The sequence below is a fragment of the Hylobates moloch genome, unplaced genomic scaffold, assembly GCF_009828535.3.
Source record: "Hylobates moloch isolate HMO894 unplaced genomic scaffold, HMol_V3 SCAFFOLD_2, whole genome shotgun sequence".
NCBI classification, from domain to species: Eukaryota; Metazoa; Chordata; class Mammalia; order Primates; family Hylobatidae; genus Hylobates; species Hylobates moloch.
Genome location: NW_026652277.1, coordinates 90,470,790 through 90,494,942, shown reverse-complemented (window position 1 = coordinate 90,494,942; position 24,153 = coordinate 90,470,790). Strand labels below are relative to the sequence as shown.

At 41.2% G+C, this 24,153-nt stretch overlaps 1 protein-coding gene across 2 annotated transcripts; it reads left to right on the top strand.

The window, feature by feature from the left end:
• Window positions 1–82: 82 nt before the first annotated feature.
• Window positions 83–22,992, top strand: DDX43 (DEAD-box helicase 43). 2 transcript variants are annotated; one of them, XM_032153172.2, is made up of 17 exons: window positions 83–404; window positions 2,791–2,846; window positions 5,276–5,405; window positions 6,599–6,730; window positions 9,414–9,495; window positions 10,709–10,865; window positions 11,395–11,513; window positions 12,854–12,964; window positions 13,311–13,452; window positions 14,611–14,711; window positions 17,476–17,563; window positions 18,698–18,825; window positions 19,010–19,119; window positions 19,869–20,007; window positions 21,135–21,222; window positions 21,750–21,888; window positions 22,800–22,945. In XM_032153172.2, the coding sequence occupies exons 1-16, from the start codon at window positions 155–157 to the stop codon at window positions 21,861–21,863; spliced, it is 1,947 nt and encodes a 648-aa protein (XP_032009063.1). In that variant the 5' UTR covers window positions 83–154; the 3' UTR covers window positions 21,864–21,888; window positions 22,800–22,945. The 2 variants fall into 2 exon arrangements, with proteins under 2 accessions (XP_032009063.1, XP_058291142.1); XM_058435159.1 differs by lacking the exon at window positions 21,135–21,222 and having other exon boundaries at window positions 22,800–22,992.
• Window positions 22,993–24,153: the final 1,161 nt, after the last annotated feature.

The window sequence follows — 24,153 nt, the reverse complement described above, 5'->3', positions numbered from 1 at the left end:
GATAGGGGTCGTGGGCCGGTGGGGGGGGCTAGCCTCGTGCGGGCTCCTTAAGTAGCGGCTGCGTGGCTTCCCTGGCACGCTAGTTTTACGACGGCACGGTTAGGTGGTGCAGAGCTGGACGGCAACGACGTCGGACGCGCCCCTTCTTGGAACAATGTCCCACCACGGAGGAGCTCCCAAGGCCTCTACAAGGGTCGTTGCTAGTCGGCGAAGCTCAACAGTGTCCCGAGCGCCAGAGAGGAGGCCGGCGGAGGAGTTGAATCGAAGAGGTCCTGAGGGATATAGTGTCGGCAGAGGTGGTCGCTGGAGAGGCCCCTCTAGGCCCCCGGAGGCCGTGGCCGCTGGTCACGAGGAACTGCCGTTGTGTTTTGCTTTGAAGAACCACTTTGTCGGCGCGGTAATCGGTGAGAATGGGTGTGGCTGGCAAGGCAGGATAGGTGGGGCCAGGGGCGGAGCCTGAGCGAAGGCATTTCCTCCCCGCTGCCTCACCTCCAATCAGCTGCCGCCTAGTGAGGTTCAGGTCTCTCCGAGAGTTATTTGTGAAACCTGGGGATAGAGTATAATTTAATCTGGCCGGGCGCAGTGGCTCACGCCTGTAATCCCAGCATTTTGGGAGGCCGATGCGGGCGGATCACCCGAGATCAGGAGTTCGAGACCAGCCTGGCCAACATCGCGAAACCCCCGTTCCAATTAAAAAAAAAAAAAAGTAATTTAATTCACCTTTTGGTGTTTATACAGACAATGTATTTGGGAGAGCAACTCCTAGAAGACTTATGAAATCTTAGGGCTGAAGAGGGATGCTTAGAACAGGCCTTTTAACAGACAGCTAACCCCAGAATGAAAAACAAAACTTAATCAGCCTTTCTATGAGTACCATTTAGAGCCAGAAATCAAAGAAAGCGGTAAGATCATTGTAGGGCTGCCTAGAGCAGTTGTATTAGTTTCCTTAATTTTTAAAAAGTTAAAAAAACCTTTTCTTACTACATCTTGAGTGTTAACATTCAATTCTGAATTTTTAATTTTTTTCTTTCTTTTGATTTTTTTCTTTTTCTTTTTTTCTTTTTTTTTTTTTTGGAGACAGCTCTGTGGCCCCGGCTGGAGTGCAGTGTGGCATGATCTCGGCTCACTACAACTTCCACCTCCCGGGCTCAAGCGATTCTCGCACCTCAGGCTCCCTAGTAGCTGAAATTACAGACGTGCGCCACCACGCCTGGCTAATTTTTGTGTTTTTAGTAAAGATGAGGTTTCACCATATTACCCAGGATGGTCTCGAACTCCTGTGGATCCACCCACCTCGGCCTCCCAAAGTGCGGGGATTACAGACGTAAGCCACCGTGCCCGGCCCATTTCTGAATTCTTTTGAAAAGCATTTAAAAATGATTAGAATTATTACCCCATTAATTGCCATTAAGCCCGAGTATAAATTGCCACATTTTACCTATTAGGTATATTTCACCATTTTTAAAACCTGAGAAAAATGAACAAATGGAGGCTGCTACAAAATAGTGCATTATAAGACTAATTGCTATGCTACCCAGAGATTCATTGGCTTTTCAGAAGGCTTGGGCTCAAGATCTGAAGAATGATGCTCCATGAAAAAAGCCACTAGGTTTGCAATAAAAATCACTTAAGTTAACACTTAGCAGATGAAAGGGCACTGTGCCACAGAGCACTCACTTGATGTTGGATCTGGATCCATCTTTTTTATTGTAAAAAATGAAATACCCTCTTTTAAATGTATATCACAATACTAACAATAAGCACAGTGTTGTCTCCCACATCTCTGGAACCTGCATGACTAAAACTGTATACTCCTTGAACAGCTCCCCATTTTTTTCCTGCCCCATCCCAGGGAACCACCATTTACATTGTTTCTGAGTTAGATTACTTTAGATAATCCATATAGGTAGAATCATGCAGTAATTGTCTTTGTAATTGGCTCATTTCTCTAAGAATAATATCCTCCAGGCTTACCCATTTTGTAGCATGAGACAGGATTTTCTTCCTTACTAAGGCTGAATGGTATTCCATTATTAAGTATATACCTTACTTTATCTATTAATCAGTCTATGATAAATGGGTAGCTTCCACCTTTTGCTTCAGTAGTGTTATTATGAAAATGGGAGTGCAATATATGTTTGAGACTCTGCTTTAAATTCTTTTGGATGTATACCCCAAGTGAGACTGCTGGATCATATGTTAATTCTATTTTTAATTTTTTAGGAAATCTATACTGTTTTCCATAGTGGCAGCACCATTTTCAATCCCACCAACAGTACACAGGGGTTCCAATTTCTCCACGTTCTTACCAACACTTTTTTTTCTGTTTTTGATAATGGTCATCCTACCAGATGTGAGGTGACAATCATTTTGTGGTTTCGATTTGCGTGGACCTGATTAGTGATGTTGAACATCTCATGCCTGTTGGCCATTTGTATGTCATTGGAGAAATGGCTATTCAAGTGTTTGCACATTTTTCAAAACTTATTTGTTGAGTTGTATGAAAGAGTTCCAATTTCTACATCCTCTCCACCAGTTTGGACCCAATTAGACTTTGTGCAAGCTGATACAGAATCCATAGTCTCCACCTGTCTGGGATAACAGTCTCCTAAAACCCACCAAAATTTAGAATAGAACCTCTTACTTCCCTCTTTCCAAACAAAAAATGATTGTTGAACCCTAGGAGCATTTGGGGGGAAGAACTACAGAATGTTCGTTGAGGAAAATGGGTAAATTTTCAACTTACTAATTTCAACTTATAACAATATATTCCTTTATTTTTAAAAACAGGTCGTGGTGGGTCAAAAATAAAGAATATAGAAAGTACAACAAACACCACAATCCAAGTAAGCCATCTGTGTTCTTCGGCCCTTAAGAGAGCATCATGCATTTCTAAGGGAGTACCTAACTCTACTTTTCTTTTTAAGACAGCCTCACTCTGTCTCCCAGGCTGGAGTGCAGTTACGTGATATCAGGTCACTACAACCTCCACCTCCTGGGTTCAAGCAATTCTCCTGCTTCAGCCTCCTGAGTAGCTGGGATTACAGGCTCCCACCACCAAGCCCAGCTAATTTTTTTATTTTTATTTTTTTATTTTTAGTAGAGACGGGGTTTTACCATGTTGGCCAGGCTGCTCTCAACTCCTGGCCTCAAGTGATCCACATGCCTTGGCCTCCCAAAGTGTTGGGATTATGGGATTACAGGCATGAGCCACCACACCAGGCCTTAACTCTAATTTCTGCCGAGTTATTAACATACTAGGGTAAATTAGGTAAGTTGCCAAAGTTCTTCATACTCCTTATTCTCAAGAAGCCACCTGAATTTTAAGCTATTCCAGGTGTAGGTTTTGGGACTCTTGGAGGTAAAAATCTTTTTTTTTTTTTTTTTTTTTTTTTTGAGACAGAGTCTTGCTCTGACGCCCAGGCTGGAGTACAGTGGCACGATCTTGGCTCACTGCAACCTCCGCCTCCCAGGTTCAAGCAATTCTCCTGCCTCAGCCTCTGGAGTAGCTGGGATTACAGGCACGTGCTACCATGCCTGGCTAATTTTTGTATTTTTAGTAGAAATGGGGTTTCACCGTGTTGGCCAGGCTAGTCTTGAACTCCTGACCTCAGGTGATCCGCCCACCTCTGCCTCCCAAAGTGCTGGGATTACAGGCGTGAGCCACCAGGCCCACTCGGAGGTAGAGATGATCTGCATAAGAATGAGATCACTGGACTATTCATCATGTCCAAAAGGTCTTCCATCCAGAGAGAACCCCCTTCCTGAAACTTTGGCTAGCTCTTGTATTCTCAATCTTACTGAATGGTAGCAACATTCACTGAGTTTACAATCCACATTGGTATTTCCTTATTCTCATTCACCGCTAGGTCTTGACTATTTCTTATACTTCTCAAGGGGAATGTCATCATTTGCCTTCCCCCCTAACTGTATGTCCTGCTTCCATTTGTATCCTCTAATCATTCTCCACTGTGGTCAGAACAATAATTTTATTTTTTTATACTTTTTTGAGACGGAGTCTTGCTCTGTCGCCCAGGCTGAAGTACACTGGTGTGATCTTAGCTCACTGCAACCACTGCCTCCTGGGTTCAAGAGATTCTCCTGCCTTAGCTTCCAGAGTAGCTGGGATTACAGGTGCCCTTCCAGCTCGCCTGGCTAATTTTTGTACTTTCAGTAGAGACAGGATTTCACTGTGTTGGCCAGGCTGATCTCAAACTCCTGACCTCAAATAATCTACCCGCCTCAGCCTCCCAAAGTGCTGGGATTACAGGTGTGAGCCACTGCGCTTGGCTAGAACAATCATTTTAAAACATACATTATTTGTGTCCCTTTCCTATGTAAAAGCCTTTCATAGTATCTCAGGCCTGTAAGTCTAGACTCCTTAAAATTGTTTACTTGATTCTGGCCTGTTCACTCCCTCCAGTGTCCTCTCCCCTAATTCCTTGAGTACTCCACCCACTTTCTGACACACGCTGCTACCATAGCTTTTTCCTCATAAATAATGCCTTCTCGCCTTTCAGGGAAGCCTAAGGCCCCCATTCTGTGTAGCTGTCCCTTTCCATAGCATCCCATAATGGCCTCGTTTCAGCACTCATACAGAGTCGTAGTGCCTGTAAATACTGTAGATGATAAACATTGTTTGAATTACCAACCTAAGACAAAATTTGGTGTATAGTATTTTCTAGATAAATATTGAATCCATTAGGGTATTTGAAATTATGGATGTTGATAGGTGTTACTTGTAGATTCTATTCACAAAATGTGTCAGTCTTGTAAATGTAAGCCCCTAACAGTATACATGAGTTAAGTATAGAATCCCATCAAGTTAAAAATTTACCTAAGTAACCTGGCAGTTCAATAAACTCTCTATATAGCACATAGATTATGTCATTTCAGCCCTACAATTCTGTAAAATTAGTGAAACAAATACGATTTTATAGGTTGGAGACCTCAGAATCAAAATAATATTACCTTTCAGGTTAATGCCTTATTTCTCTACACTATTTGCTGAGTTTATTCCCTAGCTATCTAATTTTAAATGTTCAGGTTGTCCTGCCCCTCTCCATCTGACCAGGAGGTAAATCCCAGAGTAAATATAAGTAGTATTCCTCTCTAACTAGAAATTTAGACACTGATTGGTAGTAATACTATATTTACTTTATACTGTAATAGTTTTTGAAGTTGAGTGATTGTTGGAAGGGGTTAGGGGCTTAGGGAACTTTTTATTTGTTTTAGGGAACTTTTAAGTCTCACCTCTTTTTCCCCTTGTACCTAGATAATACAAGAACAACCAGAATCATTAGTCAAAATTTTTGGCAGCAAGGCAATGCAAACAAAAGCAAAAGCAGTGATAGACAATTTTGTTAAAAAGCTAGAAGAAAATTACAATTCAGAATGCGGAGTTGGTAAGTAATTTTCTCCCACTGAAGCCCTTTAAAAATTTTTAATTTCATTCAGTGTTATAAGCCATTATACCTGATTTCATTTTCTGATTCAAAGCATTAGGCTGCCATAAATGTAGTCTTAATGATTTTTTACTATGAATGAACGCCCAGAATATTTTTCCTCAAATTAAAATACCATAGCTCTATGTTCATGCCTAGCAGTTTTACTTTTAGCCACAGGTAAGTGAAAATGAAATAACCCTTTATTTTTATTTACTTATTTTTTGTCTTTGTATTAATCTAGTTCTCGCAAGCAGGGAAATAACCCTTTAATACTCACACTTTAGTGTTAGTGGGTAGAGTAAGGATTGGTCCCAGGATCCTAACCCTAGTCTTGTGTTCAGATTCGTGGCGGACATTGAAAACTGCTTAAATATTTGGTTATTTTAAAAATCTCAGATCTGTTTAGAATAGAGAAAACAATTACTGAATCATATCTAGATGCAATGTGAAAGTAGAATAGAGACACCTGGGTTTAGAAGGCACCATTGCCTTTTAGTGTTTCTTGGGGAAAAAGACAAGGTCTAAGATTCTATTTTTGTATCTGTCTCATTTATTTATTTTTATTTTTATTTTATTTTTAAAATTGTTTTGAGACAGGTTCTCACTGTGTTTTCCAGGCTGGAGTGCAGTGGTGTGATCGTGGCTCATTACAGCCTTGACCTCCTGGGTGGGAGTGATTCTGCCACCTCAGCCTGTCAAGTAGCTGGGACCACAGGTGTGTGCCACCACACCCAGCTAATTAAATTTTTTGTAGAGTAGAGATGGGGTTTCACCACGTTGCCTAGGCTAGTCTTGAGTCCTGAGTTCAAGCGATCCTCCCCACCAGCCTCACAAAGTGCTAGCTAGTATTACAGGAGTGAGCTACCAAGCCTGGCTCTTCATCTGTCCATCTGGGATAATATCTGCTTCCCAGGAGTGTTATTGTAACGACTGGGTAATGGGTATGACAATATTTTAGCAAACATTAGACTTGTGCTATTTTACTTACCTTCTCCAATAAAATTAAATTTTTATAAGTTGTTGAATGATAACAAATGACAAGATTGTCATGTTAATGTAGTACAGAAACCCCAAATTTTATATTTTAAGCATTGTCTGGTTATTAAAAAACAAAATAGAGAAAAACTAATGGATACAAATGTTTTTAACAGATACTGCATTCCAACCTTCTGTTGGAAAAGATGGAAGCACAGATAACAACGTCGTTGCAGGAGATCGGCCATTGATAGATTGGGATCAAATTAGAGAGGAAGGTTTGAAATGGCAAAAAACAAAGTGGGCAGGTCAATGCTGCTTCCTAATATTTACATATGGTTTCTGTTAACTGCAGTTTTTATCCTCTACAATGTCTATGCTTTAGTTTTAGTAATGAGATGTATATGAAAATAGTAAAATCTAAAATGCTGCAATTAGTCCCTAGGTTATGATAGTTTCTATGTTGTCAGCTGTCATTTATGCTATAGGGGAAATATTAAACCTATTTATAGTCTGTCAGCGGTAACTCACTGCAAAGGGCTAATAAAATAGGAAAAAATCAGTCCCAGTGGAAAAATAGGAAGGGAGTAAACGTGCAAACCATAAGTTAACACTGTTGCTGTGATTGAGTAAAAGCAGATCCTGGAGTATCCTGGTTGACAAGAGCAAAAAAAAAGGGAAAGCCATTAAATCACAAGAAGCATTACAGTTCTTAGCAGCATTTTGTTTGTTTGTTTGTTTAAATTTTGTTTTTGATTTTTATTTTTCAATTTAAAGATGAGGTCTCACTATCCTGTCCAGGCTAGTCTCAAACTCCTGGCTTCAAGTGATCCTCTCCTCTTACCCTCCCAAAGTGCTGGGATTACAGATGTCAGGCACTGTGCCCAGCCTTGTTTGAATTTTATTTTATTTTTTTGAGATAGAGTCTTGCTCTGTCAGCCAGGCTGGAGTGCAGTGGCGTGATCTTGGCTCACCGCAACCTCCATCTCCCAGGCTCAAGTGATTGCTGTGCCTCAGCCTCCCAAGTACCTGGGATTACGATGTGTGCCAGCAAGCCCAGATAATTTTTATATTTTTAGTAGAGACGGGGTTTCGCCATGTTGGCCAGGCTGGTCTCAAACCCCTGGCCTCAAGTGATCCACCTGCCCTGGCCTCGCAAAGTGCTGGAATTACAGGCGTGAACCACCCCACCCAGCCCTTTTGTTTGAATTTTAAATGAGATTTCTCACGTGGAACATTATATATGGGGGATAATGCTTCATTATTCAAGCACTAGCCTTGGCTCTCGGGAGGAGGCAGCAATACATCTTTTATTTAAAATTTAAAAGCACTAATATGTTACCAAAATATTGACAATTATTGCTACTATGTTGGTCAAGACCTCTGCAAGTTAAGTTTCCTGTGCCGCCTAAACAGTTTGTGTTGGGAAGATTTGGGATCAGAGACCAGGGAAAGGATTTAAGTTTGGAAGAGGTATAATAAGCTTTTAAGAAATGTAGCTAGGCCAGGCCCAGTGGCTCATGCCTGTAATCTCAGCACTTTGGGAGGCCGAGGCTGGTGGATCACCTGAGGTCAGGAGTTCAAGACCAGCCTAGGCAATATGGTGAAACCCCATCTCTACTAAAAATACAAAAATTAGCTGGGCGCAGTGGCACATGCCTGTAATCCCATCTACTCAGGAGGCTGAGGCAGGAGAATCGCTTGACCCTGGGAGGTGGAGGTTGCAGTGAGCCGAGATTGCATCATTGCACTCCAGCCTGGGCGACAGAGTAAGACTCCATCTCAAAAAGAAAAAAGAAAAGAAAAGAAATGTAACTTAAGAGAGTAGACCAAAGATATAAATGTAATTTCTAAAAAAGTAATTGGATGGACCTTCAAAGAAAAGATAATCAAACTATTATGTGTGAGAGTATATTTATCAATTGTGGTGTTTGATGTCTTACAAAGCATGCTTCATTTTAATTTTTATTAAATTTTTTTTGAGGGTTTCACCCTGTTGCCTAGGCTAGAGTGGAGTAGCAAAATCACAGGTCATTCCAGCCTCCATCTCCCAGGCTCAAGTGATCCTCCCACCTCAGCCTCTCAAGTAGTTGGGACTACAGGCACATACCACCATACCAGTCTAATTTTTTTTTTTTTTTAAACGGAGTTTCGCTCTTATTGCCCAGGCTGGAGTGTAGTGGCGCAATTTCGGCACACTGCAACCTCTGCCTCCCAGGTTCAAGTGATTCTCCTGCTTCAGGCTCCTGAGTAGCTAGGATTACAGGCGTCTGCCACCATGCTCGGCTAATTTTTTGTATTTTTAGTACAGATGGGGTTTCACTATGTTGGCCAGGCTGGTCTCGAACTCCTGATCTCAGGTGATCCACCTGCCTTGGCCTCCCAAAAGTGCTAGGATTACAGGCGTGAGCCGCCACCCCCGGTCCCTTTTTTTTCTGAGACAGAGATTCACTTTTGTTGCCCAGGCTGGAGTGCAATGGCTCTGTCTCGGCTCACTGCAACCTCCACCTCTCTGAGTAGCTGGGATTACAGGCATGCGCCACTGTGCGGGGAGAATTTTTGTATTTTTTTGTTTTTAGTAGAGACGGGTTTCACGGTGTTGATCAGGCTCGTCTCAAACTCCTGACCTCAGGTGATCCACCCACCTCAGCCTCCTGAAGTGTCAAGATTACAGGTGTGAGCCACTGCGTCTGGCCACCAGGCTAATCTTTAAAAATTTTCCGTAGAGACAGGGTGTCACTGTTTTGCCCAGGCTCAAGTGATCCTCCCATGCCAGCCTCTCAAAGTGCTGGGATTACAGGTGTAAGCTACTGTGCCTAACCTCCAGAGAGGGACATGTCTTCGATGGGAGCAAGCCTCGTTGGCAAAGTGTAGAACTATCAAATGGTATGCATGGTAAATAAAATATATTGTAGTATGATTTCTGTAGCTTTGACTAAGTATTCATGATGCTGTAAAATTTATCAAAGTGGATTTTTGCCTTTGTCCCAGATTTACCACCAATTAAGAAAAACTTTTATAAAGAGTCCACTGCCACAAGCGCCATGTCAAAAGTACAAGCAGATAGTTGGAGGTGGGTAGTTTTATTACCTAGTTGTGTAAGTATTTGTATAGTTACGTTATTGGTATTAACACTTTGGGCAAATGTGAAATGATATTTGAAGGCTACGCCTTCAATATTCAAATGAAAATGTGTCAACTTACATGATATTTTAGAACATTGTTGTCTAGTAAAACTTCCTGCAGTGATGGAAAATGGTCTATATTTGTGTCTAATGGAGTAGACGGGCACTTAAAGTATGGCTGGTGTAATTGAGCAAATGAGTTTATATTGAAATAGCCATGTGTGGCTAGTGCCTACTATATTGGACAGCAATTTTAGAGAATTATTTCTCCAATAGTTGAATTGAAAAAAAAAAAAGATCTAATCTTGTTAATTTCTTAAACTCTTCAGTCCTTTTTACCTGAAATTGGAAGGTTTTTTTTTTTTTTTTTTTTTTGAGATGGAGTCTCATTCTGTCGCCCAGGCTGGAGTGCAGTGGCACAATCTCGGCTCACTGCAAGCTCCGCCTCCCGGGTTTACGCCATTCTCCTGCCTCAGCCTCTCCGAGTAGCTGGGACTACAGGCGCCCGCCACCGCGCCCGCCACCACGCCCGGCTAATTTTTTTTTGTATTTTTAGTAGAGACGGGGTTTCATCGTGGTCTCGATCTCCTGACCTCGTGATCCGCCCGCCTTGGCCTCCCAAAGTGCTGGGATTACAAGCGTGAGCCACCGCGCCCGGCCGGAAGGTTTTAATTGCAATGTTTTTCCTTACTATTAAAGTCTGATAAAACTAAGAGATGCATGGAATAGCAGAACGGTTAAGGTGAGGAGCAGGGTAATTTACTGTATGATCACCTGTCAAATTGAGAATACTTCCTAACACATAGGATTGTTAAGGATGCATTAATGAAATACGTGTGGAACATTGTAGGCCCACAATGTTTGCCAAATCTGGTTTTAATTTATGAAGCATGATTTTCAGGCTCCTCATCTTTGATCCATGAAACATTCATTGACCTACTAATGTATAATGTTTTTAACTTTCCCATTGCAACTATTCTTAGATAAGAGACAGATGGACTCCTGCTTCTATTTCTTTATGCATTTCATTATAACTTCCCTGACAGTCTCATTTTAATCAGTTGCAGTTGAATTTCTAGATAAGACCAGAACTGATTTTGGAGAATGTCTTGCTTGGGGAGTAAAGTGAGGAAAGCCACTGATGTTTTTTATTCTTTGAAGGAAAGAAAATTTTAATATAACGTGGGATGACTTGAAGGATGGGGAGAAACGACCCATCCCCAATCCTACCTGCACATTTGATGACGCCTTTCAATGTTATCCTGAGGTTATGGAAACCATTAAAAAGGCAGGTTTTCGAAAGCCAACACCTATTCAGGTATGCTTTCATTAATTACAATATTTCACTCAATGTTTTTCTTCGAAACCAGTGATATCTGATTGTTAGAAGACACCAGGGAGCAACTGTCTCTTAGCATTCCCCCAGCACCTTCTCTCTAGAGTTCAAAAAATCTTTGTTGAAAGTAGTTTGGAGCTGGAAAAGAAGGAACAGTTGGCAAAAAATATGTACTTTTTTTTTTTTTTGAGACAGTTTTGCTGTTGTTGCCCAGGCTGGAATGCAATGGTGCAATCTCTGCTCACCACAACCTCTGTCTCCCGGGTTCAAGCAAGTCTCCTGCCTCAGCCTCCCTAGTAGCTGGGATTACAGACATGTGCCACCATGCCCAGCTAATTTTTGTATTTTTAGTAGAGACGGGGTTTCTTTATGTTGGTCAGGCTAGTCTCGAACTCCCGACCTCAGGAGATCTGCCCGCCTCGGCCTCCCAAAGTGCTGGGATTACAGGCGTGAGCCACCGCGCCCAGAAAAAGATGTACTTTTTGTGTTAATGTTTATCATTCCGTTTCAGTCACAGGCATGGCCCATTGTGTTGCAAGGAATAGATCTTATAGGAGTAGCCCAGACTGGAACAGGAAAGACGTTGTGTTATTTAATGCCTGGATTTATTCATCTCGACCTTCAACCCACGTAAGAATTCCTATGGCTGGTTTCTTCTTATAGAGGTTTAATAGATTTAGATATCAAAAATGTAATTAAAGTTTCTTTACCTATTGCTTGATCCAAAGGTAATGCCTAGCTTCAGAGAAGATGCAAGGAATTAGACACTTAGATTGTGCTGGTGAAAGTATAAATTGGCAAAACATTTTTAGGAGGCATTAGGTAATATCTACCAAAAGCCTTAGTAGTGAAACAGTGGAAACTGTTTAAACTATGTCCAATACACTTATCTATTCCATGATAAAATATTTGACATTTTAAATGTTAATGAAAAGATCATGTTAAACAAAAGGCTGGTATTGGGAAGTTGGGTTTTAGGGTGTGTGGCTTTTTTTTTTTTTTTTTTTTTTTTTTTTTTTTGAGACGGAGTCTCGCTCTGTCGCCCAGGCTGGAGTGCAGTGGCGCGATCTCGGCTCACTGCAAGCTCCGCCTCCCGGGTTCCCGCCATTCTCCTGCCTCAGCCTCTGCGAGTAGCTGGGACTACAGGCGCCCGCCACCACGCCCGGCTAATTTTTTGTATTTTTAGTAGAGACGGGGTTTCACCGTGGTCTCGATCTCCTGACCTCGTGATCCGCCCGCCTCGGCCTCCCAAAGTGCTGGGATTACAAGCGTGAGCCACCGCGCCCGGCCGGGTGTGTGGCTTTTTTAAATTTCCCTACTTTATGGTAAATATGTATTGCTTTTGTAATAAGAAAAAATATATAGAAACTAACACTAATCTGTCAGTAAAGCAATCTTAAATCTGAGAAAATAGTACATTTTCTTATGGGGAATTTGGCATATTCTGTGTAATATCAGCCATTTTTTAGGTACGTAGATCATGATTAGCAAAGTCTATAATATATAGAGACTACTTTTAATCATATACCGTCTCACAAAAAGGCATAGTCTGACTATGTCTAACTGATACTCATTGCTACAAGTTTTTTTTTTTTTTTTGAGACAGAGTTTCGCTCTTATTGCCCAGGCTGGAGTGCACTGGAGCGATCCTGGCTTACTGCAACCTCCGCCTCCTGGGTTCAAGTGATTCTCCTGCCTCAGCCTCCCAAGTTGCTGGGATTACAGGTGCCTGCTGCCATGTCTGGCTAATTTTTTTGTATTTTTAGTTGAGATGGGGTTTCACCATGTTGGCTAGGCTGGTCTCAAACTCGTGACCTCAGGTAATCCGACCGCCTTGGCCTCCCAAAGTGCTGGGATTACAGGCGTGAGCCACCACGCCTGGCTTGTTGCTACAAATCTTGATGGCACTGAATAAATGTACCGTGCATCTGAGACAAGTAATTTAATATTAATCTGTTTTCTCTCCAAAGCCTTAAAGGTCAAAGGAATAGACCCGGCATGTTAGTTCTAACTCCCACTCGGGAATTAGCACTTCAAGTAGAAGGAGAATGTTGCAGATATTCATATAAAGGGCTTCGGAGGTAGGTAATTTTTTTTTTCCATTCCTTCACCAGTATCATATTTTAATCATTTGTAGCTTTATACATCTTCCCCATCATTTTTCACACATTCAGAGAATCCAAATGGCTCAACATGGGTCAGGCATTTAGCACTACTCTAATCAATCAGAGCCTGGGTCAGGTGATGGTACAAATATTGCTCTTTTAAGATACAACATTATGGATTGATAGGTGTACATAATTCTCAGAAAGGGGCAGATACCCCTAAAGGTACCTGATAATTGATTTTTATCCCTTTTATTGGATTTTAAGTTGTAATGAGATATTCTGTGCCTAAACATTAACCTTTAGATTTTTTCTTTTTAAGTGTTTGTGTATATGGTGGTGGAAATAGAGATGAACAAATAGAAGAGCTTAGAAAAGGTGTAGATATCATAATTGCAACTCCCGGAAGATTGAATGATCTGCAAATGAATAACTTTGTCAATCTGAAGAATATAACCTACTTGGTAATCATGGAAATAGGGGTTTGGGATGCTGGGTTCAAAAATAACTGAACTGGCCGGGCGCAGTGGGTCATGCCTGTAATCCGAGCACTTTGGGAGGCCAAGGCAGGTGGATCATCTAAGGTCAGGAGTTCGAGACCAACCTGACCAATATGATGAAACTCCATCTCTACTAAAAATATAAAAGTTAGCCAGGTGTGGTGGCATGCACCTGTAATCCCAGCTACTCTGGAGGCTGAGACAGGAGAATCACTTGAACCTGGGAGGCGGAGGTTGCAGTGAGCCAAGGTCATGCCATTGCACTCCAGCCTCGTCAACAAGAACGAAACTCCATCTCAAAGAATAAAAAATGACTGAACTATTATTTTATTTTCTCTTCCCTGCCCTTGAGCTTTTAATAGTTTTAATCAACTCCCAAGTGCTTGGGTATCAGTTTCTTTTAGAATGGCTGTCAATTTTATTTTTTATTTTTTTATTTTTTTATTTTGAGACACAGTTTTGCTCTTGTTGCCCAGGCTGGAGTGCTGTGGCATGATCTTGGCTCACTGCAACCTTTGCCTCCCAGGTTCAAGTGATTCTCCTGCCTCAGCCTTCCAAGTAGCTGGGACTTCAGGCTCCCACCACCACACCTGGCTAATTTTTTCTTTTTAGTAGAGACGAGGTTTCACCATGTTGGCCAGGCTGGTCTTAAACTCCTAACCTCAGGTGATCTGCCTGCCTCGGCCTCCCAAAGTGCTGGGATGACAGGCGTGACCCACCACGCCAGGCTATGGCTGTCGATTTTATAATGGCTCTGGGAATATTTCTCATTCTCTTTAGCATGTTGAAAGAATTAAGACTTCTATTTGAAATTATCATGCATGTTTACTTTAAATTTTGGAAAATAGGTACACAGTAATTAAAATCTACTTGGATATTTTAGACACTTAAAATTTTGTTTAAGGAGATTTGGAAGGTATTGGAAAGCCAACAAAAATCCATGTAGACAACGTGCAATGACAAATTGCTTAGTATTCTGACCTTTGGAGAAATTAAAATCGTGGCTTAAGTAATAGGGGAAATGAGAAAAGCCTTTCTTAGTGTTCTACTAATAAAGAAAGCATATGTGTTATTACCTGCCTCCCATATCTAATCTAACCACATTCTTTTTTGTCAATGCAGGTTTTAGATGAAGCAGACAAGATGTTGGACATGGGATTTGAACCCCAGATAATGAAGATTTTGTTAGATGTGCGCCCAGATAGACAGACAGTTATGACCAGGTAGGTATATGCCTAATTACTGTGTGCAAAATGTGTTCTACATTGGAAGTAGAACAGTGTAACAATAAGTGCTTATTCATGACTATTGGGTTTCCTAAGTTACAGATAGGGATTTCAACACAAGCATTTACTTATCATAGTAAGGTCTCACTTTTGAATAAAGGGTTCACTTGTCTAAGGAGATAAGCATTTGATTACTGAATACTTATTGCTCACAATAAAACAGGAAGCAATGATTATTTGAATATAGAGTGATCTATAAAGAATGATACCTCCTAGGCTTATATCCTTTGTCTTTATTAGTATAAATAACAACATTGGCTGGGCAAACTGGCTCATGCCTATAATCCCAGCTCTTTGGGAGGCCAAGGTGGGTGGATCACCTGAGGTCAGGAGTTTGAGGCCAGCCTGGCCAACAGGGTGAAACCTCGTCTCTACTAAAAATACAAACTTAGCCGGGCATAGTGGCACACACCTGTAGTCCCAGCTACTAGGAAGACTGAGGCAGGAGGATCGTTTGAACCTGGGAGGTAGAGGTTGCAGTGAGCCAAGATTATGCCACTGCACTCCAGTCCGGGCAACAAGAGTGAAAATCTGTCTCAAAAAAAAAAAATGATATATCCTGGACTTATATACTTTGTCTTTATTAGTATAAATAACATAAAATTTAAAAAATACAAAATCCCCTCACATAGTTTTATTACAAATAACCTTCCTATTTCAAGAAAAGTGAATGTATTTATTTATTTTGAGACAAAGTCTCGCTGACACTCAAGCTGGAGTGCAGCAGCGCGATCTCGGCTCACTGCAACCTCTGCCTCCTGGGTTCAAGCGATTCTCCTGTCTCAGCCTCCTGAGTAGCTGGGACTACAGGCACACATCACCATGCCCAGCTAATTATTGTATTTTTACTGATGGGGTTTCGCCATGTTGGCCAGGTTGGTCTCAAACTCCTGACCTCAGGTGATCCATCTGTCTAGGCCTCCCAAAGTGCTGGGATTACAAGCTTGAGCCACGATGCCCAGCCCAAGAAAAGAGAGATTTTACTGAATTACTGTGAAAGTATAAAAAGTGGTCACTTTCATTATTTTATATATAGTTGAGGAAATATTTAAATGCAGATATTCTTTGATCAGTATATTTTGAAGGTTTGTTTTGTTTTGTGTTTTGAGACAGGGTCTCACTCTGTCACCCAGGATGGAGTGCAGTGGCACCATTTTGGCTCACTGCAGTCTCAGCCTTCCCAGCTCAAGTGATTCTCCCACCTCAGCCGTCTGAGTAACTGGAACTACAGGTGCATGCCACCACACCCAGCTAATTTTTGTATTTTTTGTAGAGACAGGGTTTTCACCATGTTGCCCAGGCTAGTCTTGAACTCCTGAGCTCAAGTGATCCACCCACCTAAGCCTCCCAAAGTGCTGGGATTATAGGCATGAGCCAACAACCTTTTAAAATATTTTTATGGCCAGGTGCCGTGGCCCACGCCTGTAATCCCAGCACTTTGGGAGGCTGAGGCCGGCGGATCACGAGGTCAGGAGATCAAGACCATCCTGGCTAACACGGTGAAACCCCATCTCTACTAAATTTACCCAGGAGTGGTGGCGGGCGCCTGTAGTCCCAGCTACTTGGGAGGCTGAGGCAGGAGAATGACGTGAACCTGGGAGGTGGAGCTTGCAGTGAGCCGAGATCACGCCACTGCACTCCAGCCTGGGTGACAGAGCAAGACTCCATCTCAAAAAAAAAAAAAAAACGATTTTTATTTGGCTTAAATACTTGGTATTGCCTGCTGACACTATGAAAAGTTGGAATTTTTTTTGTCGTTTATAAAGGCCAAGAGATAAAATTAACCTAATAGTAATCCCTTTTAGTACCTTTTTTCTTTTTCTTTTTCTTTTTTTTTTTTTTGAGACAGAGTCTCACTCTGTCACCCAGGCTGGAGTGCAGTGGCGTGATCTCTGCTCACTACAACCTCTGCCTCCCAGATTCAAGCGATTCTTCTGCCTCAGCCTCCCAAGTAGCTGGGATTATAGGCACCCGCCACCACACCTGACTTATTTTTGTATTTTTAGTAGGCACAGAGTTTCCCCATGTTGACCAGGCTGGTCTCGAACTCCTGACCTCAAGTGATCCGCCTCTCCTCAGCCTCGCAAAGTGCTGGGATTACAGGCATGAGCCACCACACACGGCCTTACCTTTTCATAGATTAGTATTTAGTTGAAGGTGTACAGGTATCCTTTGGTTCATAAAAACCTAGTATTTATTTACTTATTTATGAGACGGAGTTTCGCTTTTGTTGCAGTGGCTGGAGTACAATGACACAATCTCGGCTCACTGCAACCTCCGCCTCCTGGGCTCAAGCCATTTTCCTGCCTCAGCCTCCAGAGTAGCTGGGATTACAGGCGCCCGCTAACACACTTAGCTAATTTTTGTATTTTCAGTAGAGACGGGGTTTTATCGTGTTGGCCAGGCTAGTCTTGAACTCCTGACCTCAGGTGATCCACCCGCCTTGGCCTCTCAAAGTGCTGGGATTACAGGCGTGAGCCACTGGGCCCAGCCCAAAACCTATTTATTAAACATATTTGTTTCGTCTAATAGCTTTACAGTAGTTGAGTAATCAGTGAATTAACTGTTAAATTTGCCTTACTTGTTGAAAAAATAAGAAGTACTAGATTTGTCTTTCATGAGTAATTTGATTCATAGCATGCTTAAGGAAACAGTAATGTTTTTACAACAAAATTGTAATGTTTGTAACTTGTATTCCCAGTGCTACATGGCCTCATTCAGTTCATCGCCTCGCACAATCTTATTTGAAAGAACCAATGATTGTCTATGTTGGTACATTGGATCTAGTTGTAAGCTTTTTTTATTACTATTGTTTAACATTTCTTATGAAAATTCTGAAGATAGCTAGTTTTGGTGTGCCTAGTCTGCCCACTCCCTAGTGTTAGGGCAAATCACACTTGCATATAGTTTTAATAGAGCTATAATACCATTATCTCATTTGAAATTTCAATAATCAGCTAATACCATCAACCTCTAGTCAGGGCCTATATATATATAATTTTTGTGTGTGTGTGACAGAGTCTCACTCTGTTGCCCAGGCTGGAGTGCATTGGGGGTGATCTCAGCTCACTGCAACCTCTGCCTCCTGGGTTCAAGTGATTCTCGTGCCTCAGCCTCCTGAGTAGCTGGGATTACAAGCATGGCTACCACTCCTGGCTAAGTTTTGTATTTTAGTAGAGACAGGGTTTTGCCATGTTGGCCAGGCTGGTCTCAAACTCCTGACCTCAGGTGATTGCCCCCCTTGGCCTCCCAAAGTGCTGGGATTACAGGTGTGAGCCACTGCACCCAGCAAAGTCAGGGTTTATATTTTTCTGACACCTAATTTTAACCCTTTAGAATCAGGGTCTAAACATAAGTCTACATATATACATAAATGTAAGTCTGTTCCCTTTATGAAGTTAAGACTGAATATTGGGTTCATGTGTTGTCAGTGGGAACCCTCCATTATAATATATAAAGTTCTCTTTCTGGCTTTTTGCTTAATCATTAATAAAAGAAATTGGCCTTTCATTTAATCATTAATAATAATGGGTCATTGCCTACACCCTTCATTTCATTAGGGATTTACAAATGGTGATCCATTTAACATTTGTTTTAGAAAATGGTTAGAGACATTGCGCCACTGCACTCCAGCCTGGGCGACAGAGTGAGACTCTGTCTCAAAAATAAGTAAATGAAATAAAATGATTAGAGACAAATAGTTGGTTGAAGGAATGGTACCAATAGTATTTTGAGGTTAAGTGACATCTAAGATACAAATCTTGAGTAGAAACAGGTAATTTTTTTTAGGATGTCTGCCATTTTGCTTAGCAGTTTATTAAAAACATTAACCAATGAGAGAGAAGATGCATTTTGAGCTGATGTATGCGGTCTCACCCTCAATCATGATGAACTTGATGAACTATGTTCTTTGAATCCTTTAGGCTGTAAGTTCAGTGAAGCAAAATATAATTGTAACCACCGAGGAAGAGAAATGGAGTCACATGCAAACTTTTCTACAGAATATGTCATCCACAGACAAAGTCATCGTCTTCGTTTCTCGAAAAGCTGTGTAGGTATTTTTTCTTGTGTGTCCATTATAATTAATTAAATTGATTAGGATCATTTCTATTTGTATACTAATTTCAAATGGGAGTGCTAAGTCTGTTATGTTACTTTAGATTTTTGCTAACAGAAGTAAAACTGGTGGCATTAGAATAAGCACCTAAGAATGCTGAGTTTATCTTTTGCTTCAGTGTGGATCACTTATCAAGTGACCTAATACTTGGAAATATATCAATAGAGTCTCTGCATGGAGATAGAGAACAGAGAGATCGGGAGAAAGCATTAGAGAACTTTAAAACAGGTATGTTTATGTAATTAGTATTTCATACAGTTTAAAATTAGTGCAATACCTGGGCTTGGCTGAGTGACAGCTTTTCTTTTTTTTTTTTTTTTTTTTTTTTTGGGCGCGATCTCGGCTCACTGCAGGCCCCGCCCCCCGGGGTTCACGCCATTCTCCTGCCTCAGCCTCCCTTGTAGCTGGGACTACAGGCGCCTGCCACCTCGCCCGGCTAATTTTTTTGTATTTTTAGTAGAGACGGGGTTTCACTGTGTTAGCCAGGATGGTCTCGATCTCCTGACCTCGTGATCCGCCCGCCTCGGCCTCCCAAAGTGCTGGGATTACAGGCGTGAGCCACGGCGCCCGGCCTGACAGCTTTTCATGAAACCCGTTTATTTCTAAGATCTGTCCTCACCTTCTCTATCCTAAAACTACACTCATTAGAGCTCTAAACATTAATCTGCCTTTAAGCATTAAATAAACACAAAAGACTTTAAACTTGGATATCAAGGTATTAATATGCAACAGAAAATATATCTGAAGTTATCTGAAAAATATCTTTCTGTCATGGTTCGAAGGGTTTAGGACCCATTTGCTGAACCGTGGTATCTTGTAACTTGCTGGCAGTTACTTTTCCACTTTTACAAAGTAAGCATTTTAATGTAAACAGTAAGAAATAAAATTGATTAAATTAGTTAGGGCAAATATACTTTTTAGATCTTGGGTTGGTTTATACCAGAATGGTTCAGTGTTCATTGGGCTTTACTTTTTAGGCAAAGTGAGAATACTAATTGCAACTGACCTAGCCTCTAGAGGACTTGATGTCCATGACGTTACACATGTCTATAATTTTGACTTTCCACGGAATATTGAAGAATATGTACACCGAATAGGGCGCACGGGAAGAGCAGGGTAAGTAAGCTTAGTCCACCCATGAAAGGCCAATTCTAGATTCTCCTTATTCCTCTCACAAACTTCTTGCCCAGAAAACCATTTTATTCTATTACCTATAATTTTTCAGCTACTTCCCAGATTCTACTTGCTACTTTATCCCTGTTCATTTGGCTTATTCCAGACTCAACCAGATTCCATCCATGATTAGCTTCTTATATCTGGTTCTATGTGTTTTATATCTAGTGTCACCACTGAGCTCTGTACCCAGTGGTTACTCTGAAGGTTATTGATAAATTGGTATGGATATGAGAAGACCTTTTTCCTCTTTTTTTTTTTTTTTTTTTTTTTGAGACGGAGTCTCGCTCTGTCGCCCAGGCTGGAGTGCAGTGGCGCGCTCTCGGCTCACTGCAAGCTCCGCCTCCCGGGGTCACGCCATTCTCCTGCCTCAGCCTCTCCGAGTAGCTGGGACTACAGGCGCCCGCCACCACGCCCGGCTAATTTTTTGTATTTTTAGTAGAGACGGGGTTTCACCGTGGTCTCGATCTCCTGACCTCGTGATCCGCCCGCCTCGGCCTCCCAAAGTGCTGGGATTACAAGCGTGAGCCACCGCGCCCGGCCGACCTTTTTCCTCTTAAGAGAGCTACCACTGGGCCGGGCATGGTGGCTTACGTCTGTAATCCTAGCACTTTGGGAGGCCGAGGCAGGTGGATCATGAGGTCAGGAGATCAAGACCATCCTGGCTAACAACGGTGAAACCCCGTCTCTACTAAAAATACAAAAAATTTACCTGGGCGTGGTGGCGGGCGCCTGTAGTCACAGCTACTCGGGAGGCTGAGGCAGGAGAATCACTTAAACCCATGAGGCAGAGGTTGCAGTAAGTCGAGATTGCGCCATTGCACTCCAGTCTGGGCAACAGTGCAAGACTCCGTCTCAAAAAGTAAATAAATAAATAAAAGAGAGGTACCATCATATACCCCCTTTGCTGTTTAAACCACAGCAGTTTTAGATTCCAAATCTGTTTAACCCTAAATCTTAATACATTCCAGCTTCTGTGAAAAAGTTTTCCTTTGTCTTATTCTGTATTAACTGAATAATGAATACATATTATAAATGAGATGACATGAGTTTTTTCCCCCACACTAAAGGAGGACTGGTGTTTCCATTACAACTTTGACTAGAAATGATTGGAGGGTTGCCTCTGAATTGATTAATATTCTGGAAAGAGCAAATCAGGTGAGACTATGCAATTCATTAGAAACTTACCTGTTATCAGTTTCTCAGTCAGTTATGCCAGGTACTATGGCTTGCTATTTATCAGGAAACTTCAAATAAGTTTTCAACACGTTTTCAGGGCTTTAGCATGGCAATGATAAGAAACTATGGGAGCATATAACTGGGAAACTTAACCTAATGGGGGTGAGCAATGAAAGCCCCGCCAAGGAAGAAATCAGTAGAGTGGAGGTGGGGAGAGTTGTAGAAGATGGGGTAAATGTTCCAGCAGGGGGAACATATTCAGGCTCAGAGGTAAGAAGAATATGTAGAAAATGCTACCATATAAAGGCACATTAAGGGCACTTGGAAACAGCTGAAGCAGCAAATTTTATAGCCTGTAGATGGATATAGAGTTTAATCGAGATACCCGTTTCTGTTTAAAGGATGTCATGTAACCAGCTGTGCGATTATCTGAAATGATTTGGATGCATTTTAATGTTGTAGAAAAGAACTCAGAATCCTAATGACAACACATTGAATAATTTCAGAGTATTCCAGAGGAGCTTGTATCAATGGCTGAGAGGTTTAAGGCACATCAGCAGAAAAGGGAAATGGAAAGAAAAACGGAAAGACCTCAAGGAAGGCCCAAGAAGTTTCATTAATGTCTTCTGTACTAGTGTGGTAGAGGTAAAAGTTCAATAACACATGGATTTAAAATGCCTGCTTACTTAAACTAGGCTTTGTTAATAATGTTTATTGCAATGAGCATGATCTCTAAGTCGTTAACATAATAAATTAGGTGTTACTCATATCTATTACTTAATCCTTCTGGGTATACATGGAAAAGAATGAAAGCCAGGTCTTTTTGTACTCATGTTTATAGCAGCACTATTCATAATAGTCAAGGGTATACAACCCAAGCATCCATCAGTGAATGAGTAGATAAACACAATGGAATATCATTCAGCCCTAAAAGGAAGAAAACTCAGTCATATAGATGAATCTTGAGGACATGATGCTTAGAGAAATAAGCCAATTACAAGGACATACTATATTATTCCACTTGTAAGAGGTACTTACAATAGTAAAATTCACAGTGACAGAAAGTAGAATGATGGTTACCAAGGACTTGGGAAGTGGGTAGGGGGAATTGTTTGGTAGATAGTTTTTCATGGCATGAAAGTTTTGGAGGCCGTACACAGTGTCTCATGCCTGTAATCCCAGCACTTTGGGAGGCCAAGGCAGGCGGATCACTTGAGTTTAGGAGTTTGAGACCAACCTGGCCAACATGGCAAAAACCCGTCTCTATTAAAAATATAAAAATTAGCCAGGCATGGTGGCGCCCACCTGTAATCCCAGCTATATGAGAGACTGAGGCAGGAGAATCGCTTGAATCTGGAAAGTGGAGGTTGCAGTGAGGTGTCATCGGGCCACTGCACTCTAGCCTGGACAACAGGACGCTGTCTCCAGTTTTGGAGATTAACTGCACAACAATGAATATACACTACAGAGTTGTACACTTAAAAATGGTTATGGTAAATTTGGATATGTTTATTTAATCATAATTAAGCTTTTTAAAAACTGTTTCTATTTTTCAGAATTCAAGATTTTTTAGAAATATAGTAAGACGGAAGTATTGGACATGTTGGCAGTATGAAGCGACCAGACTGATTTGACTGATTCTTAAAATAGTAGTGTTTGAAAATCTAGAATCCAATGTTTTATACTTTCTTTAATAAAAACAGACGTATTTAAACTTGGAAGTTGTTTCCTGGATTTTTATTAAGGAGTGTAGCATTAGAATGTTTTTCTTTTAATCTTTTAAACTGTCTCCTGCAATTTTGCTGTATGTCATAAGGCCAGTCTTTCAGAATTTAATGTTCAGATTTTGTCATGGCAGTGAAAAAGATGTTTTCAAACAAAGAATCAGCACCTGAAAAAATACTGTTAACAATAAATGTTCGTTTCTGTGATAAAAAGACAAGTTGATAATTTGTCTTTCTGTGTAGCGTTTTTGTGTTTGCTAAATAATATTTTATTGGGGTATACTTTTCTTAAGTTATCCTTTACCCACTTTGAAATGAAACAGTAAATTATTTCATAAGGTCAAAATATGCAACAACAGTTTATCTTTTCATTTTAGCCTATGGCTTCATGCTAAAACCCTTGGAAAATCAAATTGCACTTCCATGAAATTTTCTTTGATCAAATTACCATCATCCTTCCCTTACAGTTTTTTTTTTTAATTGTACTTTAAGTTTTAGGGTACATGTGCATAATGTGCAGGTTTGTTACATATGTATCCATGTGCCATGTTGGTGTGCTGCACCCATTAACTCATCATTTAGCATTAGGTGTATCTCCTAATGCTATCCCACCCTCCTCCCCCCACCCCACAACAGTCCCTGGAGTGTGATGTTCCCCTTCCTGTGTCCATGTGTTCTCATTATTCAATTCCCACCTATGAGTGAGAACATGCGGGGTTTGGTTTTTTGTCCTTGCGATACTTTACTGAGAATGATGATTTCCAGTTTCATCCATGTCCTTACAAAGGACATGAACTCATCATTTTTTATGGCTGCATAGTATTCCATGGTGTATATGTGCCACATTTTCTTAATCCAGTCTATTGTTGGACATTTGGGTTGGTTCCAAGTCTTTGCTATTGTGAATAGTGCCACAATAAACATACGTGTGCATGTGTCTTTATAGCAGCATGATTTATAGTCCTTTGGGTATATACCCAGTAATGGGATGGCTGGGTCAAATGGTATTTCTAGTTCTAGATCCCTGAGGAATTGCCACACTGACTTCCACAATGGTTGAACTAGTTTACAGTCCCACCAACAGTGTAAAAGTGTTCTTATTTCTCCACATCCTCTCCAGCACCTGTTGTTTCCTGACTTTTGAATGATGGCCATTCTAACTGGTGTGAGATGGTATCTCATTGTG